The sequence below is a fragment of the Sceloporus undulatus genome, chromosome 3 (genome assembly GCF_019175285.1).
Source record: "Sceloporus undulatus isolate JIND9_A2432 ecotype Alabama chromosome 3, SceUnd_v1.1, whole genome shotgun sequence".
NCBI classification, from domain to species: Eukaryota; Metazoa; Chordata; class Lepidosauria; order Squamata; family Phrynosomatidae; genus Sceloporus; species Sceloporus undulatus.
Window position 1 is genome coordinate 33,566,947 of NC_056524.1, and position 18,764 is coordinate 33,585,710.

The 18,764-nt window shown below is 40.9% G+C and overlaps 1 protein-coding gene across 1 annotated transcript in view; it reads left to right on the top strand.

Moving 5' to 3' along the window:
* The window catches only part of B3GLCT (beta 3-glucosyltransferase), a 117,153-nt gene that overhangs the window by 63,523 nt on the left and 34,866 nt on the right, over positions 1–18,764 (top strand). Inside the window, exons 9-10 of the mRNA XM_042456650.1 lie at positions 7,668–7,799; positions 15,389–15,458. Of these exons, the coding sequence (XP_042312584.1) occupies positions 7,668–7,799; positions 15,389–15,458 (202 nt within the window). The remainder of the gene's footprint in view (positions 1–7,667; positions 7,800–15,388; positions 15,459–18,764) is intronic.

Consider the following 18,764-nt stretch of genomic DNA (forward strand, 5'->3'; position numbering starts at 1 on the left):
TTTTGTTGCAGCATCATACTGTGGATTCATGTATAGCTTGTGATCTGCTAAGACCTTAGATATTTATTACTATTCTACTGTCAAGCCAAGTGTCATACATTCTTTATTTTGTATATCTGGCTTTTCCTGCCTAAACATAGAACCTTACATTTTATCTCTGTTAAAATTAATTTTGTGATTAATTTTTCTCTAATTTGTGAGCATCTTCTTGAATTCTGATTCTATCTTCTGAGGTGTAAGATACCTCTTCTAGTTTGGTGTCATTTGCAAATTTGATGAGTGTCCCCTCTACTTTCATCCAAGTATAAAGATGTTGAACAACAGGCCCGGGACAGATCCCTGTGGCACCTCACTTGTCACTTTTCTTCAGGATGACAAGGAATACTTGGTGAGAACTCTTTGATTACAATCTGTCAATCAAGTATAATTATATCTAACAGTAGCATAATATAGCCCACATTTTACTAGCTTGTCATGGAGATAGTTTTACTGAAAATAAGATACACTGTGTCCACAGCATTGTTGTACAAGCAAACTCATAACTCAGTAAAATGAGAGATAACTTTGCTCTGTCATGAATTGTTTTTTGGAAAACTCATGCTGGCTCTTTGTAATTACTGAATTATTTTATCCCTGATAGCAACTATTTAATGTTGTGTTCTGGGACATTTCATAGTATTGATATTATACTAGTTGTCTGGTTTCTCTTTCCTCCCTCTTTAAAAATAGGGATAACATTTGCAGTGTTTCCAATTTCGCGACTTTCACACGAAAACGGGGACTTTTCAGAGCTTTTCGTGTGATTTTTGCGCCTTGCTCTAATTCAGTGCCTTTTCCGTGCCTTTGGCCAGTTTCAGCTGCAGCCTGCTGCAGAGCAACCAAAACCCTTTGGAGTGTAACAGTTTTCAGCCAAGAGGGCTGGAGAAAACTCTCTCTCTCTCTCATGACTCCCTCTGAGAGCCAGGAGGGAGCAAGCCCGTTTGGAGGAATAGTTCAGCCAATCAGAGAGAGGACAGTGATTATTGCCACCACCACCCCCCTCAGGCATTCTCAGGCTCCAGGGGCAAAAGTGCTGGAGAGAGGCAGGGAGTGAGGGATCTTGGCTGGCTTAATCCCAATTGCCTTGGATTTCCAAGTAAGAAATAAGTTTTAAGGCACACAAAGGCAATACTTGACAATGGTCAAGTTGATGTTGTGGACTTCTGTGTGGGCCTGAGAGGGACATTTGAATTTCTGAATTCCTGAGCTTGGGCAGAGTGCCCCAAGCCTACCTCTCAGGGTTGCTGTTGTACTGTGAGGACCATTTGGGTTGTGTGATGTGAATGCGATGTTCCTGACTCTGTGTGTGTGTGTGTGTGTGTGTGTGTGTCTGTGTTAGTGATTAAATCTGCCTCTGAGCATGGGCAGAGCACCTGGTAAGTTGGCATCCCAGCTCTGTCTTCCAAGAAGTTTGTTTTGTGGCTCTCTTTTTCGTTCCCTTTTCCATTGCCATCCATACTGCAGAAATAATCCAGTTTGGCACTGCTTCTAACTGCAAGGCTCCCTGCGATGATGGGATTCTGGGCAAACCACCAAGCCCAGAATTCCATGCATGGAGCCCTGGCTGCCAGTAAAAGCAGTGTTTCAACATGTCACAACAAACTACAATTCCCAGGATTCCCTGGTTTGACAAGGGAATTGCCTCCACGCTTCCATATCACAGCCCCAGAGAATGAGTCTACAGGATATCAGTGTTGCCAATTTAAGTCCAGTTCTTCAGCTGCATTTGGATTTAATAATGATAATAATGGTGATGATGATGATAGTGAGATAGATCTTGTAGCACTTTTGAGTCTCACTGAAAGAAAAGTTGGCAGCATGAGCTTTCCTAGACTTAAGCATATTTCCTCAGATGCATGGGAACTGTAGTTCATTTTGGCACCAGAGCTCTTTCTCACAAAACTACACTTCCCAGGGTTCCCTAGCACTGAGCCAGGGCAGTTAAAGCGGTCTCAAACTGGATTATTTCTGCAGTATGGATTGGACCTTGAGGATTTTTAATAACGAAGGTCCAAAACACTGCAGAAATAATCCAGTTTGTGACCGCTTTAACTCTCCTGGCTCAGTGCTAGGGAATCCTGGGAATTGTAGTTTGTTGTGGCATCAGAGCTCTTTCTGACAGAGAAGGCTCAATGTCTCACAAAACTACACTTCCCAGGGTTCCCTAGCACTGAGCCAGGGCAGTTAAAACAGTCTCAAACTGGATTATTTCTGCAGTGTGTCTTGGACCCAACTCAGGCTGCATCTTCACTCCAGACTCCAGAGACAATTCCCAGGATTCCCTAGTACTGAGCCAGGGCAACTAAAAGGGTTTCAAACTGGATTTATTTCTGCAGTGTGGTTGCATCTGAACACATTTCTATTTGGCACAAAGCTTCCTGAACCCCCTTCATGTCAAAATAAATATCTTAAAAGGACTGAAAGATTCTTTGTTTGGTTCAATGGTGATTTTGAGAGTTGAAATAAGTTACAATTATTTTTATTCAATTATATTTACGTTTATTTGCAAAACATCTGCCATTTTAACATTATGGGAATTTTCTGGGAATTGTGACTGAATATTCCGTGTGATCTGGGGGGATTCAGCGGGTTTTGGACAGACATTTCCGGGAATTATCTTCGAGGCTTGTTGGCAACACTGAACATTTGTCTGTTTCCAGTTCTCAGAGTCCTTATCTATACTTCAGGAATTCTTAGTAAATTATATATAGAGGATTTGAAATTAGATTTGCAAGTTCCTTCAGGTTCTGGGGACTTCGTCATTCAGAGGAACTTCCTGACAGTAAGCACATTTTGACAGTGGAACACACTCCTTTGGAGAATGGTAGAGTCTCTTTCTTTGGAAGTCTTTAAACAGAGGCTGAATGGCCATCTGTCGGGGGTGCTTTGCTTGTGAGTTCCTGCACGGCAGGGGATTGGACTGGATGGCTCTTGGGGTCTCTTCCAGCTGTGTTTTTATTATTCTAAGTTGCTAGATGTTCCTTTACCACCTCTTTACCTATCTTGGGCTGTAGCCCTCTCATTACTTCATTCATTCTTGTTTCACCAGATTTGACATTCTTTTCCATTTGAGAGTAGGCAGAGGTAAAGTATTTGTTCAGCAGTTTTGTCTTCTCTCTGTCACCCATTAGCATTTCTCCAGATTCTTCATGCATTGAGTCTATGTTTTCTTTGTTCTTCCTCTTGCAGAACATAGCCAAAACCTCATTTGGTGTTATTTTTAACAGTTCTTACAAGTCTGAACTCATTCAGAACTTTCTCCCTCCTACCTACATATATTAGCTACTTGTTTTTGCTCTTCTGGGTGATTTGCCCTATCTTCCATGGCCCCTTTTAAGTCTCAGCTCATTCAATAGCTCCGTATGCCGATACTGTAATTTCTTTGGATATTTCCCACTTTTCTTTCTCATTGGAATTGTTGACAACTTGCCTTCAATATCTTACCTTTAAGAAATCCCCATACCTCATGACCCCCCCCCTTTGAGTATATCTGCCCATAGAATCTCACCCAGTTGTTTCTTAAGCCTGTTGAAATTAGTTTTCTTAGTCCACAGTGTGGACTATGTTTTAGCTTTCCCTTTCTTCTGTGTTACAAATTCCAGGAAGATGTGGTCACTTCCATCCAACTACTTCCACCTCCTTGGCTAGTTCTTCCATTTTGATAGAAATTCAATCCAAAATAGCTGCTTTTAATGTGACTTATTTCATTTTCAGGAAAATGAAATTGTCAGCAAGGCAAGTGAGGAGTTTGTTAGACCTTATATGATTAACTGAGCTTGGCTTGTAGTAAATACCAGGGTACTGTATATACTCATCTATAAGTCTAAAAATCTATGCCCAAGAATTGTCCCCAAATCCCAAATTGATTTATTTACAAGTCAATATGTGACAGCTTTCAGATTTCCCCATGTGGGTGGGAGAGAGTTTCTTTTTTTCTTGAGCCAAGCAGAAAGAGTCCTTGGTGGTTGATTGCTGTTAAACAAACAGAGTCCCTCTCCCACTGCGCTGGCCGCTGCTGTCTGAGGAGTCAAGAGTGAAACCAAAGTTGAAACGCTGAAACAAAAAGCCTCAATTAGAGTCACTCTTGCTGTGTGCACCCATACACACGCTGAATGAGCCTTCAGGTTTTACTCTCGACTTACCCATGAGTCATGGCAAAATCATAATTTTGGCCCCCAAACCTGCCCTCAACTTATACATGAGGTCAACTTGTAGTCAAGTATATACAATAATTGAACTCTCTCATTACTGTCATATATTTCCATTTTGAATGTTGATAATCTGATCTAAAAAAGCATCATCCAGTTTTTCAGTCCACTTAGAAATCTGTAGGAGTCCCACAGTGATATCACTGTTGCTTCCTTCTCCTATAAGGTTTACTCAGATGTCCTCAAACAGACTTGCATACTTCAAGTTACAGATTTCCTTGGAGATATACACATCTTTATATATAATGCACTCCTGCTCCTTTCCTATTTAGCCTTTTCCTTTTAAATGGGTTTTACCCCTCAGTTACTACATTTCAGTAATGATTACTAATCCACTGTTTACATTAATACCTATTAATCATATTTACCTTCTTGTATCCACTCATTTTGCTTATTTCCTGTGCTCTGTGTATGGGTATAGAAATCTCAAACTATGAGTCATTTGCTCCTTACTGTTCCTAACGCCTGTTGGCATGTTCCCCAATCCTAGTATCCTAAGCATTTCTATTATGTCCAATAATTGTCTCCTTCCCCTCCAGGTTCCATTCTAAAATATCTTCCTGATAAGGTTTGCAAATGTATTATTCGCATCCCATGATGTCTCTTGGCAGAGGTCCTTCAGGAAAGCACAGATCATGAACCAAGAAACCAAATCTTTCTCAGAGACCATCTTTATGACAAGTTGTTCACTTCTAATACTTTTCCTGGATCCTTACCTCCAGCAAGAAGGAATAATGGTCCTGTCCCCACACAACTAAGGTTTCCTACGCAGAGGGTCCTAGTCACTGTATCTGGTAGCATCATTTATTTCCATATGAATGAGAAGAATGAGATTGTGGTCAGTGGATTTGATGAGTTTTGGTAACCTTTTTGCCACATTTTGGTTCCTGTCAAATGAAGATAGCAACACCTCCTGAGGTATCCTGTCATGTCTGCACACTGCTGCTTCATTGTCATTATAGATCCAACACCACCACATGTTTCCTCCTCTTCTAAGAAATGCCAGGTATCCTTACATCCACAGAATCTTTCACTGCTGCCTTCCTGATCTCTGAAGCCTGTTACAGTGGGCCCTCCTCTTATGCAGGGGATCCTTTCCGGATCCCCCCGCGTAAGGGGAAATCCATGTATGCTTGCATCTCATTGGAAACAATGGGGAGCATGCACGCAGCGGCACAGCTGCCATTGTTTTTCTCCCCACGCAGCTTCCACTTATGCTGAAAGCTCCGTATAGTGTGCCCGTGTATGGCATGGGTGCACTATACTGCTGTCCCAAAAATCACTTGTCCTTGGGGTTGTGCCTAGTATCGATGGTAACTCCCCAGACACAGCATAGATCTTGACAGTTCTCCTTGCCTTGGTCACATACCTCTCAATTCATAATCTTACCATCTCTAGAAGCATCCCCTCATGCTGTTCTAAGAGAGTCTTCTCTGCGTTACCATCTTTTCTGATGAATTTAAGAATGGATAGGCAGACTTCAAGCTGTTATGCCTTCTCATCCAGCAGATCAATGAGCTTACAATTGCTGCAAGTTATGTATGGTTTCCTGCAATCTAAGGCATGAAATCAAACAGGGCACATCTGTTGTAGGGCACTGCAGCTGTTCTCTACCTGCTTATATCTCTTTAACTGACGTTGGTGGTGAGCCAGGCTCCTCCTCAAATCCCTCCACTAAATATCCATGCAAGGTGCCCCTGTTATCAAAGTAAAGATGGTTTTAAAATATATCTCAGGCACCTTTTTAACCATTTAATTTCCAAGAATCCAGGAAATTATCCAGGAATAGATATATTCAAAATTTAACAGTAGCTACAGGGAGGAGTGACAGTACGTGCCTGCACAGCTGTGTGAACATTTACTAACCTTTCCAGCCATCTGTTTTTGTCAAGTTGTAACTAAACTTGTTTTCAGTGTGTGTTTTGCTCTTCCACACTTGGGAATAAACAATAGTCACTGAACATATGTGCAGTCTTATGTATCATCATATACATTAGGTATATACATTTTTAGGCTTATATGAAAAAATTAGGGATGGGGCCAAATTAGGAGAATTTGAAAAGCAACTTCCCTCTACCCTAGAAGGTGTTTTACTAGTTTAATTATTTTTAGTTTTCTTAGAAAAATGTGCAGGAATTGGAGCCCCCCCCCCACCTTTCATGGAAGGCTCATGGAAAATTATTTTTGGTAACCATAGGGGAATTTTCTCATCACTAGAAGTGTATTTACGGATTTACAGACAGAAGAACAAGTGGTTTGTTAGTAGTGTACTGTATGCATATATATATATATATATATATGGAATTATTAACATAATCTTAGGTTCAGTTTTGGGAATTTTTTTGCACATCAAAAGAGCAGCTTGGTCTAATTCTTTTGGACTAGTCCAACCAAAAAATACCTTGCAAGGATAGAAGATGCTTGTAGAAGAGTGGAGAAGGAGGTTCGGGTGAGCGGGCGAGAGAAGAGGTAGATAGGCGGGAGGACCCTGGGGATGTGGGGCAGACAGGGGAAGGAGGAATACAGACACAGATGGAAGCACAGGTGAGGGATGCGACCACACCCGAAAGGGAGGAGGAGCTGGAGGTCCATATAAGGAAAAAGGGCAAGGCGTTCGGGAGAGAGAAGACTACACAGAAGAAGGGGACATGGTGAGGCGGTCGGGAAAGGGAAAGAGCAGGTAACCAGAACTCCTCTCCAGTCAGGCTGCCCCATTAGCCTACAAGCGTCCTATGGGCACCTCTGTGTAGGGCCTCACCAAACAGTGCGCCTAGTAGTTGGGAAGGGGTCCTCGATGGTGAGCATTGCAACCCGGGGCTGGGACGCATAGCCCAAGGCCCCTACAACCTCGAAGGATCTTGGTGGGACACAGAGGGTGAGTGTTGGGAACACGGCCCGTGCCTGCTAGAGAAAGAGAAGGCTGAGTTGGAATATGCTGAAAAGGCGTTCAAGTAGACCCAGGCAAGAGGCGAGGAAGGGCAAAGACAAGAGCCCTGCAGCATATTATTGTTGAGATTGCAAACTGGGTGTTCCAGTGATGTAACTTGGACCTGAACACTGGCTCGGTTTTGTTTGGTTTCCAGTGTGGAATTACTACCTCATTAAAGTTTCGTTCATTCTTTCTGCATCAACCTCAGCCTCACATGTGCAGTTAGTTCTTCCGCCCTGTCATGGACCCTCAAGGCGGCCTCCTTATCCCCAGGCCCCAGATCCTGCCCAAGGTGCTGCAAAGACAAATTCTTCTGTTTATTCCATGACTAGTTATGGTGTAAGGCTCCTGTTTTGTTTGTTTCCTAATTCTGTTGGAACCTGCAATATTCATATTCAAGCTATTTCTGTTGTACTTGCATGTCTTTATAATTGGAACATATTTAAATGCTAACTGATGTTTTCTGTATATTTTACATTATATTTTGAAAGATTGCACTATATATCTGGGAAAAAGGGAATGGGCCACATCTCACCTCAGTGCCTGAGCTTTGTACAGAAGACTTGAACGCTCCTAATACTGCTCACTGTGCCACTACATTCACAAATTTCCTTCCATTTTGTGTAAGTATATCCAATTTTTTCTATAAAATCAATAGATTAATCGACATTATTGTAATCTATTTCAGTCTGTTTAACATCTTGCATGCTTCAAAATTTTGCCTATAAAAGTGAGTATGGCATAATTTCTCATAGTGAATATACAGCCATTTTATTAAGTTCCTCACTTAAAATAAAGACATTTCAGATTTTTTATCATTGATTCACAGAAGAAAAGTCTCTGGGCACAATTATTTCCTGACCGTATTTTTTCCTACCTGTGTTTACCATGGAGCTATTTTATTTATGTAAAATGTAAATGTCTTAAGTCCTCCATTCAAAGACTCGATGAGGCCTCCTTAACAAACTGGAATTGTAAAACAACGTTAAAGTGGGGGTGCTGTTCTTCAGTCAGCCATAACTCTGTGATAATGGATTCTGTCCTGCCCACACAACACACAGTATTCCTCAACCACTAACCATGCTTAAGAGTTTATCACACAGGAGGGATCCCGTGCAAAAATAGGATTTAAAGTGAAAAAAACCTGCAAAAGCAGATTTATTATCAGACGACATCTGCGTTAACCCAACATTAATACGGTCCTAAAGTAGAAAAAACAAGCAAAAGTGTGATTGATTTTTCAGGCAACGTCATTGTTAAGGTGCATTAACACGACATTAACCTGGCGAGAAAGTAGATAAAATGTGATTCTTCTTACTTCCACAAAATCCTGAAAGTAAAAAAGAATTGCATTTTATTGACTTTCTAGATAGTTTAACTTTGCGTTAACCCTGATGTGTCTGAAAATGTTGTGCTTTTGCATGTCTTCTTCAGGTTTTTTCGGGTGTTAAATCCCGTTTCTGCATGGGATATCTCCCATGTGATAAACTAGTTAATCTTCATTGAGCTATTTTCTAGTGTGTTCCCCCTGCCCCACCCATCTTAATTTGATTGACAGTTCCTGCAAGGCAAGGAATTGGACTGGATGGCCCTTGTGGTCTCTTCCAACTCTATGATTCTATGAATTTTTCTATAGACTTTTGTGCTTCTGCAATCCTAGATTTTCCTCACGCTTGGTGATATCTTCATCTTGTGAGCAGTAATTGTCTTTCCAGCAATATAAAGACCAGTACTAGCATCTGACAGTATAAGTAGTTGCATTTTTGGCAATGTAAGGACAAGTACTAGGTAGCTTAGTGGTTAAGACACCAATTCTGACAATTGGAAGTTTGGAAGGTTGGCAGATTGAGGCCCGAGTGCTGCATGATGTGGTGAGCTCCTGTCACTAGTTCCAGCTTCTGCCAATTTAGCAGTTCGAAAGCATGCAAATGCAAGTAGATAAATAGGTACCACTTCAGTGGGAAGGTAACAGTGTTTGGTGCAATCATGCTGGCCATATGCCCACCAGAGCAGTCCTCGGACAATGCTGGCTCTTCAGCTTAGTAACGGAGATGAACACCACTGCCTACAGTCTACTTCGACTAGACATTCATGCTACTTTTACTAGCATCTGAACACTGGAAATAGAGATAATGATTGTAACATTATTCAGAGTAGTAGTCATGTTAAATTTTATCACACAGAAGACATGATCTTATAGAATTCTGTTGGTTGTCTTAGTGCTACCAAGCTATGCTTTTCTACCCTGAATACAAGCAGAATTCCAACTGACCCACCATACGTCACCTTGTCTAGCATTTGTAATTACATGCATCTTGCTGTGTTGCTGCGAACACAGCATAGCCATGTGAGAAGTGTTGCCCTCTGTCCTTTCTTAAACTATGATGAAGATTTTGAATCTAAAGCCATAATCTAACATTTGGAATCTAATACTTTCTCCACCCATAAGCTAACATTTTGAAGTGCCTTCTCAGAAGTGTTTGTACATGTGTATGAGTGATTCCCAGCTTTGAGTAGCAAATGAATGTGGAGATAAAAAAATATTTTTACCCTTTGACACCCAGTACCTTTTGTAGCTGCAAGCACACTTTCCTTAGCCATGATGGTATGTGTGTGTGGTGAGAGAGAGACAGACAGACGGGGGGGGGGGGGGGGGGGGGGAGAGAGAATGAACATTAGACCTGAACTACGTCAGGCAAGAAACTATCTAGTCCAACATTGTTCATGGAAGGGCAGATCAGTTACTTGTCAGAAGCCCAACAGCTTAACATGAGGCTTAGGCATCCAAACAGGAGGTTCTGAGTTTAAAAACTGATAAGCATTGCTTTAGCAACCGAATTGCACACTCTGGTCCCACTGTCAGCAAACATAGTATGCAGCAGAGTTTTGAGAATTTTCTGCATTCTGTATTTACAACCGCTCAGTTGCCAGTACAGTTACCATTAAGGTAAGAAAGTGTTCTGTCTACTCAGTCCAATGCTTTTAGCTGGTAATATTTCAGAGAGCTGCTATTGAGCACATCACTTTCTGCTGCAAGAGAAACATTATCTATGCATCCTAGGAAGCATTTGTTATCTGCAGAGCTGAGCAGTGTAAAACAACAGATCAGGAATTTAATAACCACAGAGTTATCTGCTTAGACTTGATTCCAAAATTAGTGAAATCAGATGTAATGTTAAATAGTCTATGTTTCATGTTCACATTTAATGAAATGCCAATCTCATGATTTTTGAAACCGTGAATTTTGTTTAGATTTCCATGATTCACAGGTTTCTAATTCCAATGTAGCAGAACAGTTTATTACAAATAAAATTGATTCAGAAGAATCTTTTAAGCAAGAAAAATTCAGAAAGAGACCTTGTTCAAATGTGATGTAATGATTTGCCATCTAATTCAAAAAGAGACAAAATATTTTGAGTATAGAAGAGGTAGTTAGATCTAAGAAGAAAAAAGAAAAGAGAAAAGCAAGCCAGTTGCAGTCTATGGCACATCTGATTTATCAGTTGATAGTTTATCAGATAATGAGGAAGGGGAGTAGATGGTGAAAGGGAAAGTCAACTTCTCACAGTCCACAGATGAAGGGATTGATGGTTAATTGTCTAATGTAGAAGATCTATGTGAGACAGTGACAACCAGAAATTCTATTGGGAAGACTCCATTTTTTTGTTGAAGGTGTTAAAGGCTTTAGATCTACTGTCAGTGATAAAGAGGAAGCAGCTATTGCTTCTTGTCTGAACAATCAGTGCCACCACTGTTTTGCAGAATGTATCTTTAGTACACAAGAAAGTACCAATGCCAGATGCTTTTCATGATATAATTTTGGCAGATTGGAAAGCCCCTTTGCATGCTAAGCGGCTGTCATAAACTTTATACATTGAACCAAAAGGATTTGATGGAATGTAATCTTCTCTTGTGGATACGTTAGATGCAACATTAATTTCAGGTATATTGGCCCCAAAGAGGGAGAAAGACACAACATTAAAAGATCAGGAGGAGAAAAGGGATGATGGTGTGTAAAAGAGAATGAGGATATAGCTCTTTTTCTAAGGGCATCAGGGATAGCTTCACTTTTCATTAGGGCTGTGTTTCCTTGGGTTGAGGACATGATAACAAAGATTTAGGTGCTAAGTCATTACATCACTTTTGAACAAGGTATACAAGACAGTAAAGTTTGCTTCAGATACAACACCAAATGGTGTGACTCTTGCTACTAGGTGTATAGTAGCAGCTGCTGATGGAGGCACTGGGAAGCTGACCTACATGACTTGTAAATACTGGTTTTTAGGATGAGGAGAAACAGACTCTGGAGAAAATACTAATTGAAATTAAAGATTAAAAAAACAAGCAGTGCCAGTCTTTACAAAGAAGAAACTGGAGAAGCAGCAGCATAGTTTGTGTCCTTTCTTTCATCCACCTAGGAGTTTGCCAGGCCCTGGGAGTTTAGACTACACTGGAAGGCGGTAAGATTTTATTTCAGGCAGTGAAGTCCTCCTGGCCTGGGAGGAGGAACATGGTTTTCATCAATGTTCCTCCCACAATAGTTTAACCAGGAGATTACCAGTGAGTGAACTACCATAGCTGTCCTGGAGGGCCAGTTCAAGCTTACTTAGTGAAGTTCTTTTTCCCCCCCTGAATGATGTCCTGACAGTATTCACACATGTTTCTTCCTTGCCTAACAAAGACTGTATTCTCAATACCTACCAACATTGTAGTGCATATTCAATAGTCTGGGTATAAATGACAGCTGCTTAGCTGGTATATAACGAAACACATCTTTGTATCCTCTTTTTACAAAATCAGAAAAGGACATGAGATTCCTTTTTGACTGAAGAAGGAAATTCATTACACAAACTTCTTCTTGGCTGGGGAAGACTTCCAAGTTTCTTTGTCAAAACTGAATATCTTTTCCCCATGTTGAAAACAATTATGGATTGTATGACAATTTGTATCCCACTTTTCAGATGGCCATTAAGCTGTTCTAGCTTCTGATTACTCTGACCTGTGTGTTTTCCAAAATCTGCTGATCTGTGCCTCTGTTGCTTTACTTGTATTAGTATTGTTATTGTTGAAAAAAATCAAGCAAGTCATGTTTCATTACTCCTCTCACATAAAAATAAAACACAGTCACTTGGAAAAATTTCCTGCATCCCTTTTTGAGGGCGTTAAGATACTCAGGAGAGGTTTTAGTGACTTTGATGTCAATATATTTTCATGTGTACTAGTTCCTATTTTCCTGTGAATATTTTTTTTATAAAAAATATCAAAATAAGTAAATGTTCTTGGAAGTATTTTCTTTGTAGTCTTGGCTTGTATAACTTAAATAGTGAGACGTGTAGTAAGCCTGCCCTAGTTCAGCAGTTATCACTGAAATTTTCTTGGGATGACTCCTTATTTTTCTAAAAAAATCCTTCTGTTTATCCTTTCTGCATGACTGCTTACTCCTTTCCTTCCTTCCCATTTAACTGAAAACACTTGACAGCATAGAGTGCTGTAACTGTGTGAAGCCAGTTTTTAAATTCAGCTTCCTTACACTATTTAATTAAAAAAAAAACCCACAATTATTTTGTCATTTTTACTGTGTGTTATTATTTGAATAAGCCAGTGCAGTGTAGTAGTTTGAGTGTTGGACTAAGACACTGGAGAACCAGGGTTCAATTCCCTGTTCTGCTATGGAAACCCACTGGATGACTAGGCGAATTACATGCTCTCAGCCTCAGAGGAAGGCAGAGGCCTTTCTGAACAAATTCTGCCAAGAAAATCCTATGACACGATCAACCCTTAGGGTCGTCATAAGTCAGAAATGAATCATAGAATCATAGAGTTGGAAGAGACCACAAGAGCCATCCAGTCCAACCCCTTGTCATGCATGAAATCACAATCAAAGCATTCCCGACAAATAGCCACCCTGCCTCTGTTTAAAGACCTCCAAGGAAGGAGACTCTGTGGTACACAACAGCAACATTGTTTGACTGTCTACCACCACTGTCTTCACTGTTTGATGTATCTGTATACCAGTAGTTCGTAACCTGTGGTCCATGGATCCCCAGGGGGGCTGCAATATCCCTACAAGGGGGGTGCAAAGATTTGAAGGCTTGAAGACTGTTCAGTCTACCTCCTACTCATGGTGGAGTGGCCATCTGACAGGAGACAAGGCAAAGGCTGGCTGGCTGTCTCTACACATTTCCAGTCATATGGTTGTTCCATTGCAGGTAGGAAGTGGGCTGACCATCTCCTTTCCAGTGGAGACCAGTCCAGTCAGAAACAATTCAACCCCAGAGGAGTTGGGCTGAGAAGCTGAGCTGGTGTTGAAGCATTACTGATGGGAGGCTAAACTTCTCTTGGGTGGAAAGGAGGAGAGGGAAAGAGAGAGAGAGAAGGGCAAAGGCTGGCTAGCTAATTCCTCTGTCACTCAGTTTGCCTTCAGTGGGTTTGAAGTGTTTCTGATGGACTGCTTTTAGATGGAAAGGAGAGGATTGGGAGAGAAAGAAGGGCAACGGCAGGCAGGTTGGCTGGCTGTCAGTTCTACTGTCGCTCAGGTGTTCAGCCCACCTTCCCCTCACAGTGTAGCAGTCACATGACAGGAGCCAAAGCAAAGGCTGGGTTGGTTGCATGTTGTTGTTCAATCCACTCCAGCACAAACTGGTGGGAAGAAGCAGGAGAAAACGTCATGCTTTCCCCTCCAGCACCTCTGAGGTGTTTACGGATGGAAATTTAACAGATGGAAATTTGTTAATAGGAGTTGCAGTGTCTTCTCAGTTTTCCAGGACAACCTAAGACTTGTTATTGTTGCTGCAGCTGCTGTCTAATACAGAGCAGCAAAAGTCAACCCAGTCATCCCAGGTCAAGGTGTATAATAATTACTGTACCACCAAAGGCAGCTAAGATATTTTGCGGTACGAGGCAGCAAAAATACAACAGCCAGTATCCAGTGGTGTACAGTCGCCCCTCCGTTTTTGTGGATTTAAAGTCCATGTCCCTTGACCGTTTGCGGGCGGCAAATGGAGGGGGATAAAATGGGGGGCACACCCATGGCGCACACCTGCAGGTCCCCGCAGGGGGCACCGCCATTCAAGCCAATAGGTCTTGAATATAAGCAATTCTCAATTTTCATGGTGAGTCCAGAACTGATCCCCCATGAAAACGGAGGGGCAACTGTATATTCCTCCAGATCCTGCATCTGTCAAAGTCTTTCCTGCCAGTTCTCCACCATTCAATTTATGTTTTTAAATCTTGAGTTAAGCCTTTGGGGGGGGATCTGCCACAATAAAAGATATTTAAAGGGGGTCCGTAGTAAAGAAAAGATTAAGAAACATTGATCATACAATTAAAAAAAATATTTCTATTATGGTATAGAAGCCTTTTTCTGGATTAATTCTCTCTTAGACAGTCCTGGCACCTCTCCTTTTTTAAAATGCATTTTGTAATGTTTACTGAGTAATGATCTCCATTCTGTTAGTCTTTACTAAGGCCCACTGCAGCTTCTGCACGTCTCTGTTCAGTTCTCCATTACCTGGACTTGCTTCTCCACTCCCCAGACCCAAATTTGGAGCTGTCAACAGCTTTCTGTTCTTGGGGCATTGTGAAATAGATTCAGCTGACTAGCTGTGAAACAGCAGTAGTGGCTTGTTAAATCTCCAGGACTGGCCTCAGATTCCTAGAGCTCAAACTTAGTTCCTGGAGACACCAGTCAAACATGGAAGAATTACCATATTATCAATATATATTAAATTAGAGGGAGTTTCATTAACATTTTGTGATACAGTAGGTTGAACAAATAAAGGGGGGGGGGGCTTTTCCAACCATTTGGGCTTTGTTTTCAAACATCTCATTGATTTCAGTGGGACAGTTAAGTGAATGGTTACCTTTTTTCCCTTTATACTAGAATATACCTTCTGTATCTGTACTGCTCTAGCCAGATACTTCTGTTTGTTTCTTTGCTTCCCTAATGAGTTGCAACTCACTTCAGTCAGAATCTCTATCATAATTTTAATGGAAAGTGTTATTAGGCCACACTGACAGGTTACACTGACAGGTTGAATTATTTAAGTATTTAGATAGAAAATGTATTAGAAAATTGTTACACTGCCTTAAACTGTTTCTTATATGTTGGGGAATATAGAGCTATGTTTTGAAGGCTTTTTTTTCTAAAGCTTTACTGATGCAATACACAGCTGAATGTAAGAAAAATATGTAGTTGAAATTATATTTTTAGGGAGATCCTGTGAAGAACATGGATATCTTTGTTGCTGTAAAAACATGCAGGAAATTCCATGGAGACAGAAGTAAGTGCTAGATTTAAGGTTTTCTTTACATTATCATTTTTGAAACTGCTTTTCTTAATCTCTTTAAAATCTTGAAAAGTATTGCTCAAAGTCCTTTCGGTTTTGCATGCACATTGGTTGAATGTATTATTATTGGAAATAGCTTCTGGGAAATTATCTGCATAATGGAGACATATCTAAGTGAATAGCAGTCTCCACAAATTTCATTTTAACCCACCTTTCTACTTCTGTATGCATATGCCAAAAATAATTGGCCTAGCTTCCAAATGCAGACTTACCATCTCCATTGATTTTTGTTATCTCTCATAATAATAATAATAATAATAATAATAATAATAATAGGATTTATTTATATATCACCCAATCACTGGGAATCCGAGCGGTTCACAACAGAGGGGATATTAGACGGTTCCCTGCCCGCAGGCTTACAATCTAAAAGACACGACACAAAAGGAGAAGGGAATGGTGGGGAGGGGAGGGGATCAGGTCCAGCAGTTCTTCTTTCCCTCTGAGGCCTGGACCAAAGGAGATGGACCGGAGGGAGGGCATGTCTTCTTCCAGGCAGGCCTGGTGGAGCTAGCCTGCCTCTCTCTCCCTCAAGATGGAGGATGAAGGGAGGGCTTGTCTTCTTCCAGGCATACAGTTGGAGCTAGTCTGCCTCTCCTTTATTTTATTTAAACCTTTGTTTTAAATTTATATTAATTTTACTTAAAAATTGGAATGAAGGTTGTAATGTCCTTTGCTAATGTACAAGTGCTGTACATACAGTTCTAAAAATGCAGCTGTAAGGAAAGCTAACATGTTAAGTTTTCAGGAACATAATTGCCATGAAACAAAGACAGAGCATACCTGTTATCTTGCTGGCCAGCTTTAGCTGGATCCTTGGCCCTGCATCACACACATACCACTCAGTGCTTATTTCCACTGTCTGCAGGCCCAAATTTCTAACTTTTTTGCACATTGTATTTGATAGTCAATTTATTAAGTGTGCTGCTGGGAGACTGGTTATGCCTAACAAATAGGCTATGTGATGCTGGCTCTTGTTGGGGCATAGACAGACGCGCTGTGTCCACTACGACCACGTGCAGACTTGATCCACGCAGGCAAGACGCCACAAGAAGGCTCTTGGAGAAACATCTGCAAAGATTTCAGGCTGAGAAGGAAAAATTCCTCCCACGCAAGCTGACCAGCCATGAGCTCCCGGCTTGAAGAAATAAACGCTTCTGGACAGTAAGGCTCTCTCGAAGACGAGGGCTTTTAATCAGTTGTTGCAAGCTATATACAAGAACGCACAGAGTATCAGACAGCCGTCTTGGATACTCACAGCTCTATATACAAACAAACAAAGTGTTTCGCCAGTCACCGACCACAACAACCCAACCACGGAGATAGTCACCTTCTCCCTTATATAGATGGTCTTTTGTGAAGTCATGTGATAGCCATGCCACCAATGGGACCTTGCTGGTTTCATACCTAGTGCATGTTGCATCATACTGTATCCCATGAAGCACCCCTTCACTGACTTCACCTACTGTGCATGTTGCATCAGATGTCCCATGATGCACAGCTTCCAAATGCTGACTCATGCACACTTGCCACTTGAACTGTAGTAACCTCTGCTCCAGTTCCACCTAGTGGCCACATCCATGTCATTTCCAGGCCAAGTGTGCCACATGGTCCTGACAACTCTTCTTGTGTTCCTTATTCTCTAGGAAAACCTGATATATAGGGAAAGAGGATAAGTGAAGAGTCTTACTATGGGTCTTTGTTCCCAATGAAATTGCAAGAAGGGCAAAATTGAAGTTTCCCTTTATTTAGCAGTCCCGAGGAACTGTCTGGGGGCATGGAGAGAGGATTTGGCTTCTTTCCAGTTCAAGCAATACTGAGCATCATCCAGGCTGTGTACATTAGAGTTGTAGTCTAATGCATCTACTAAGTGCCAATGTGTCTGCTGTAGGATGAGCTATTGTTGGCTGTTTCCATTCTCACACGTAAGACGGATAATATGTTCTAAACAGAATGGCCCTGATCTAATTGAAGAAATTGTAGTTTTAAAAAGCAAGTAACATGTTTATTTCTGTGCTTGAGGATGTATGGCTGGACTAAGAGGGTGTACTGACTATTTAATTGTTCAGTTCAGGATCCCATTAAATTCATTTGTTTGTCAAGGCTTCTGCTTTGTGTGAATATTTATAAATGACATCTACTTAGATTTTACTGTATTTTACTGTTAGGTCAGAATCAGTTTTTTTATCATGGCTTGTGCTAACACAAACTATGGTTTACCAGCCTGGATATGATGGCACACTGTAGTCTGTTGTTGCAAACCAGAAAGTAACTAATTAATGGAGAACACAGGAGAAGAAAGCCAGAGAGAATATGCAAATAAGGTTGCTGTTCCCATAGGCACAAACTGAGTTTTGGCAGTACATTTGAAATTAACCATACATTGAAAGAATATTGATACTGTTAGATTTCACTATTAGGTTTCTTTGCACTAGTGTGCACATATATGGCTTGTATGCACATTCTTTGGATGGCTGAAGGAGCAGTCCACACAAATATAAGTTATTTTGTTTTACTAGAAGACCCAAGGCAGGAATGCAAGGTTCTTTTCAGTAACAAACATTGATTCTACTCTCTTCCTCACCAGTTTAATTTGTCCTGATTTGCCACACTTATTTGGCAGTATATTCCATGGACAATTGTAGAGTCTGTTTGATTAAACATGGTTATGCTTAACCCACAAATCCCACACCACTCATTGTGGATCAGATTGCAGACTTAACCATCTTGAATGTGAAACGCATAGAAATTGATTTGCATGCATTCATTCCATTTTACCCGTACCATTATATTTTTAGTGGAAGCTCCTAAACCTCCTGATTGAATAGAGATTTGAATGTGAGTCTCACTATTCCAAGTTTAGCACTCTAAGTACAGTTGGCCCTTCTTATACACGGATTCAAGCATCCACGGTTTGAAAATGTTCAAAAAAAGATACATTTCAAATATCAAACCTTGATTTCCCATTTTTTATAAGGGACACCGTTTTGCTATGTCATTATATTTAATGGGACTTGAGCATACACGAACCAAACCCCAGCGTATAACAAGGGTCCACTGTATTATGCTAGCCTGGCTGTCTCAAATCAGTGCTTACTATATAACTGGTGCCAAGGCTGAAACATGGTGGTAAAAAAACAGTGCAACAATCAATGTGCCTCATTTGCACATGACAAAAATTAAATGGCTTTTGGACTGAAAACTCAAGAATGTGGCAACTCAGTTTGTATCAGTAGTTCC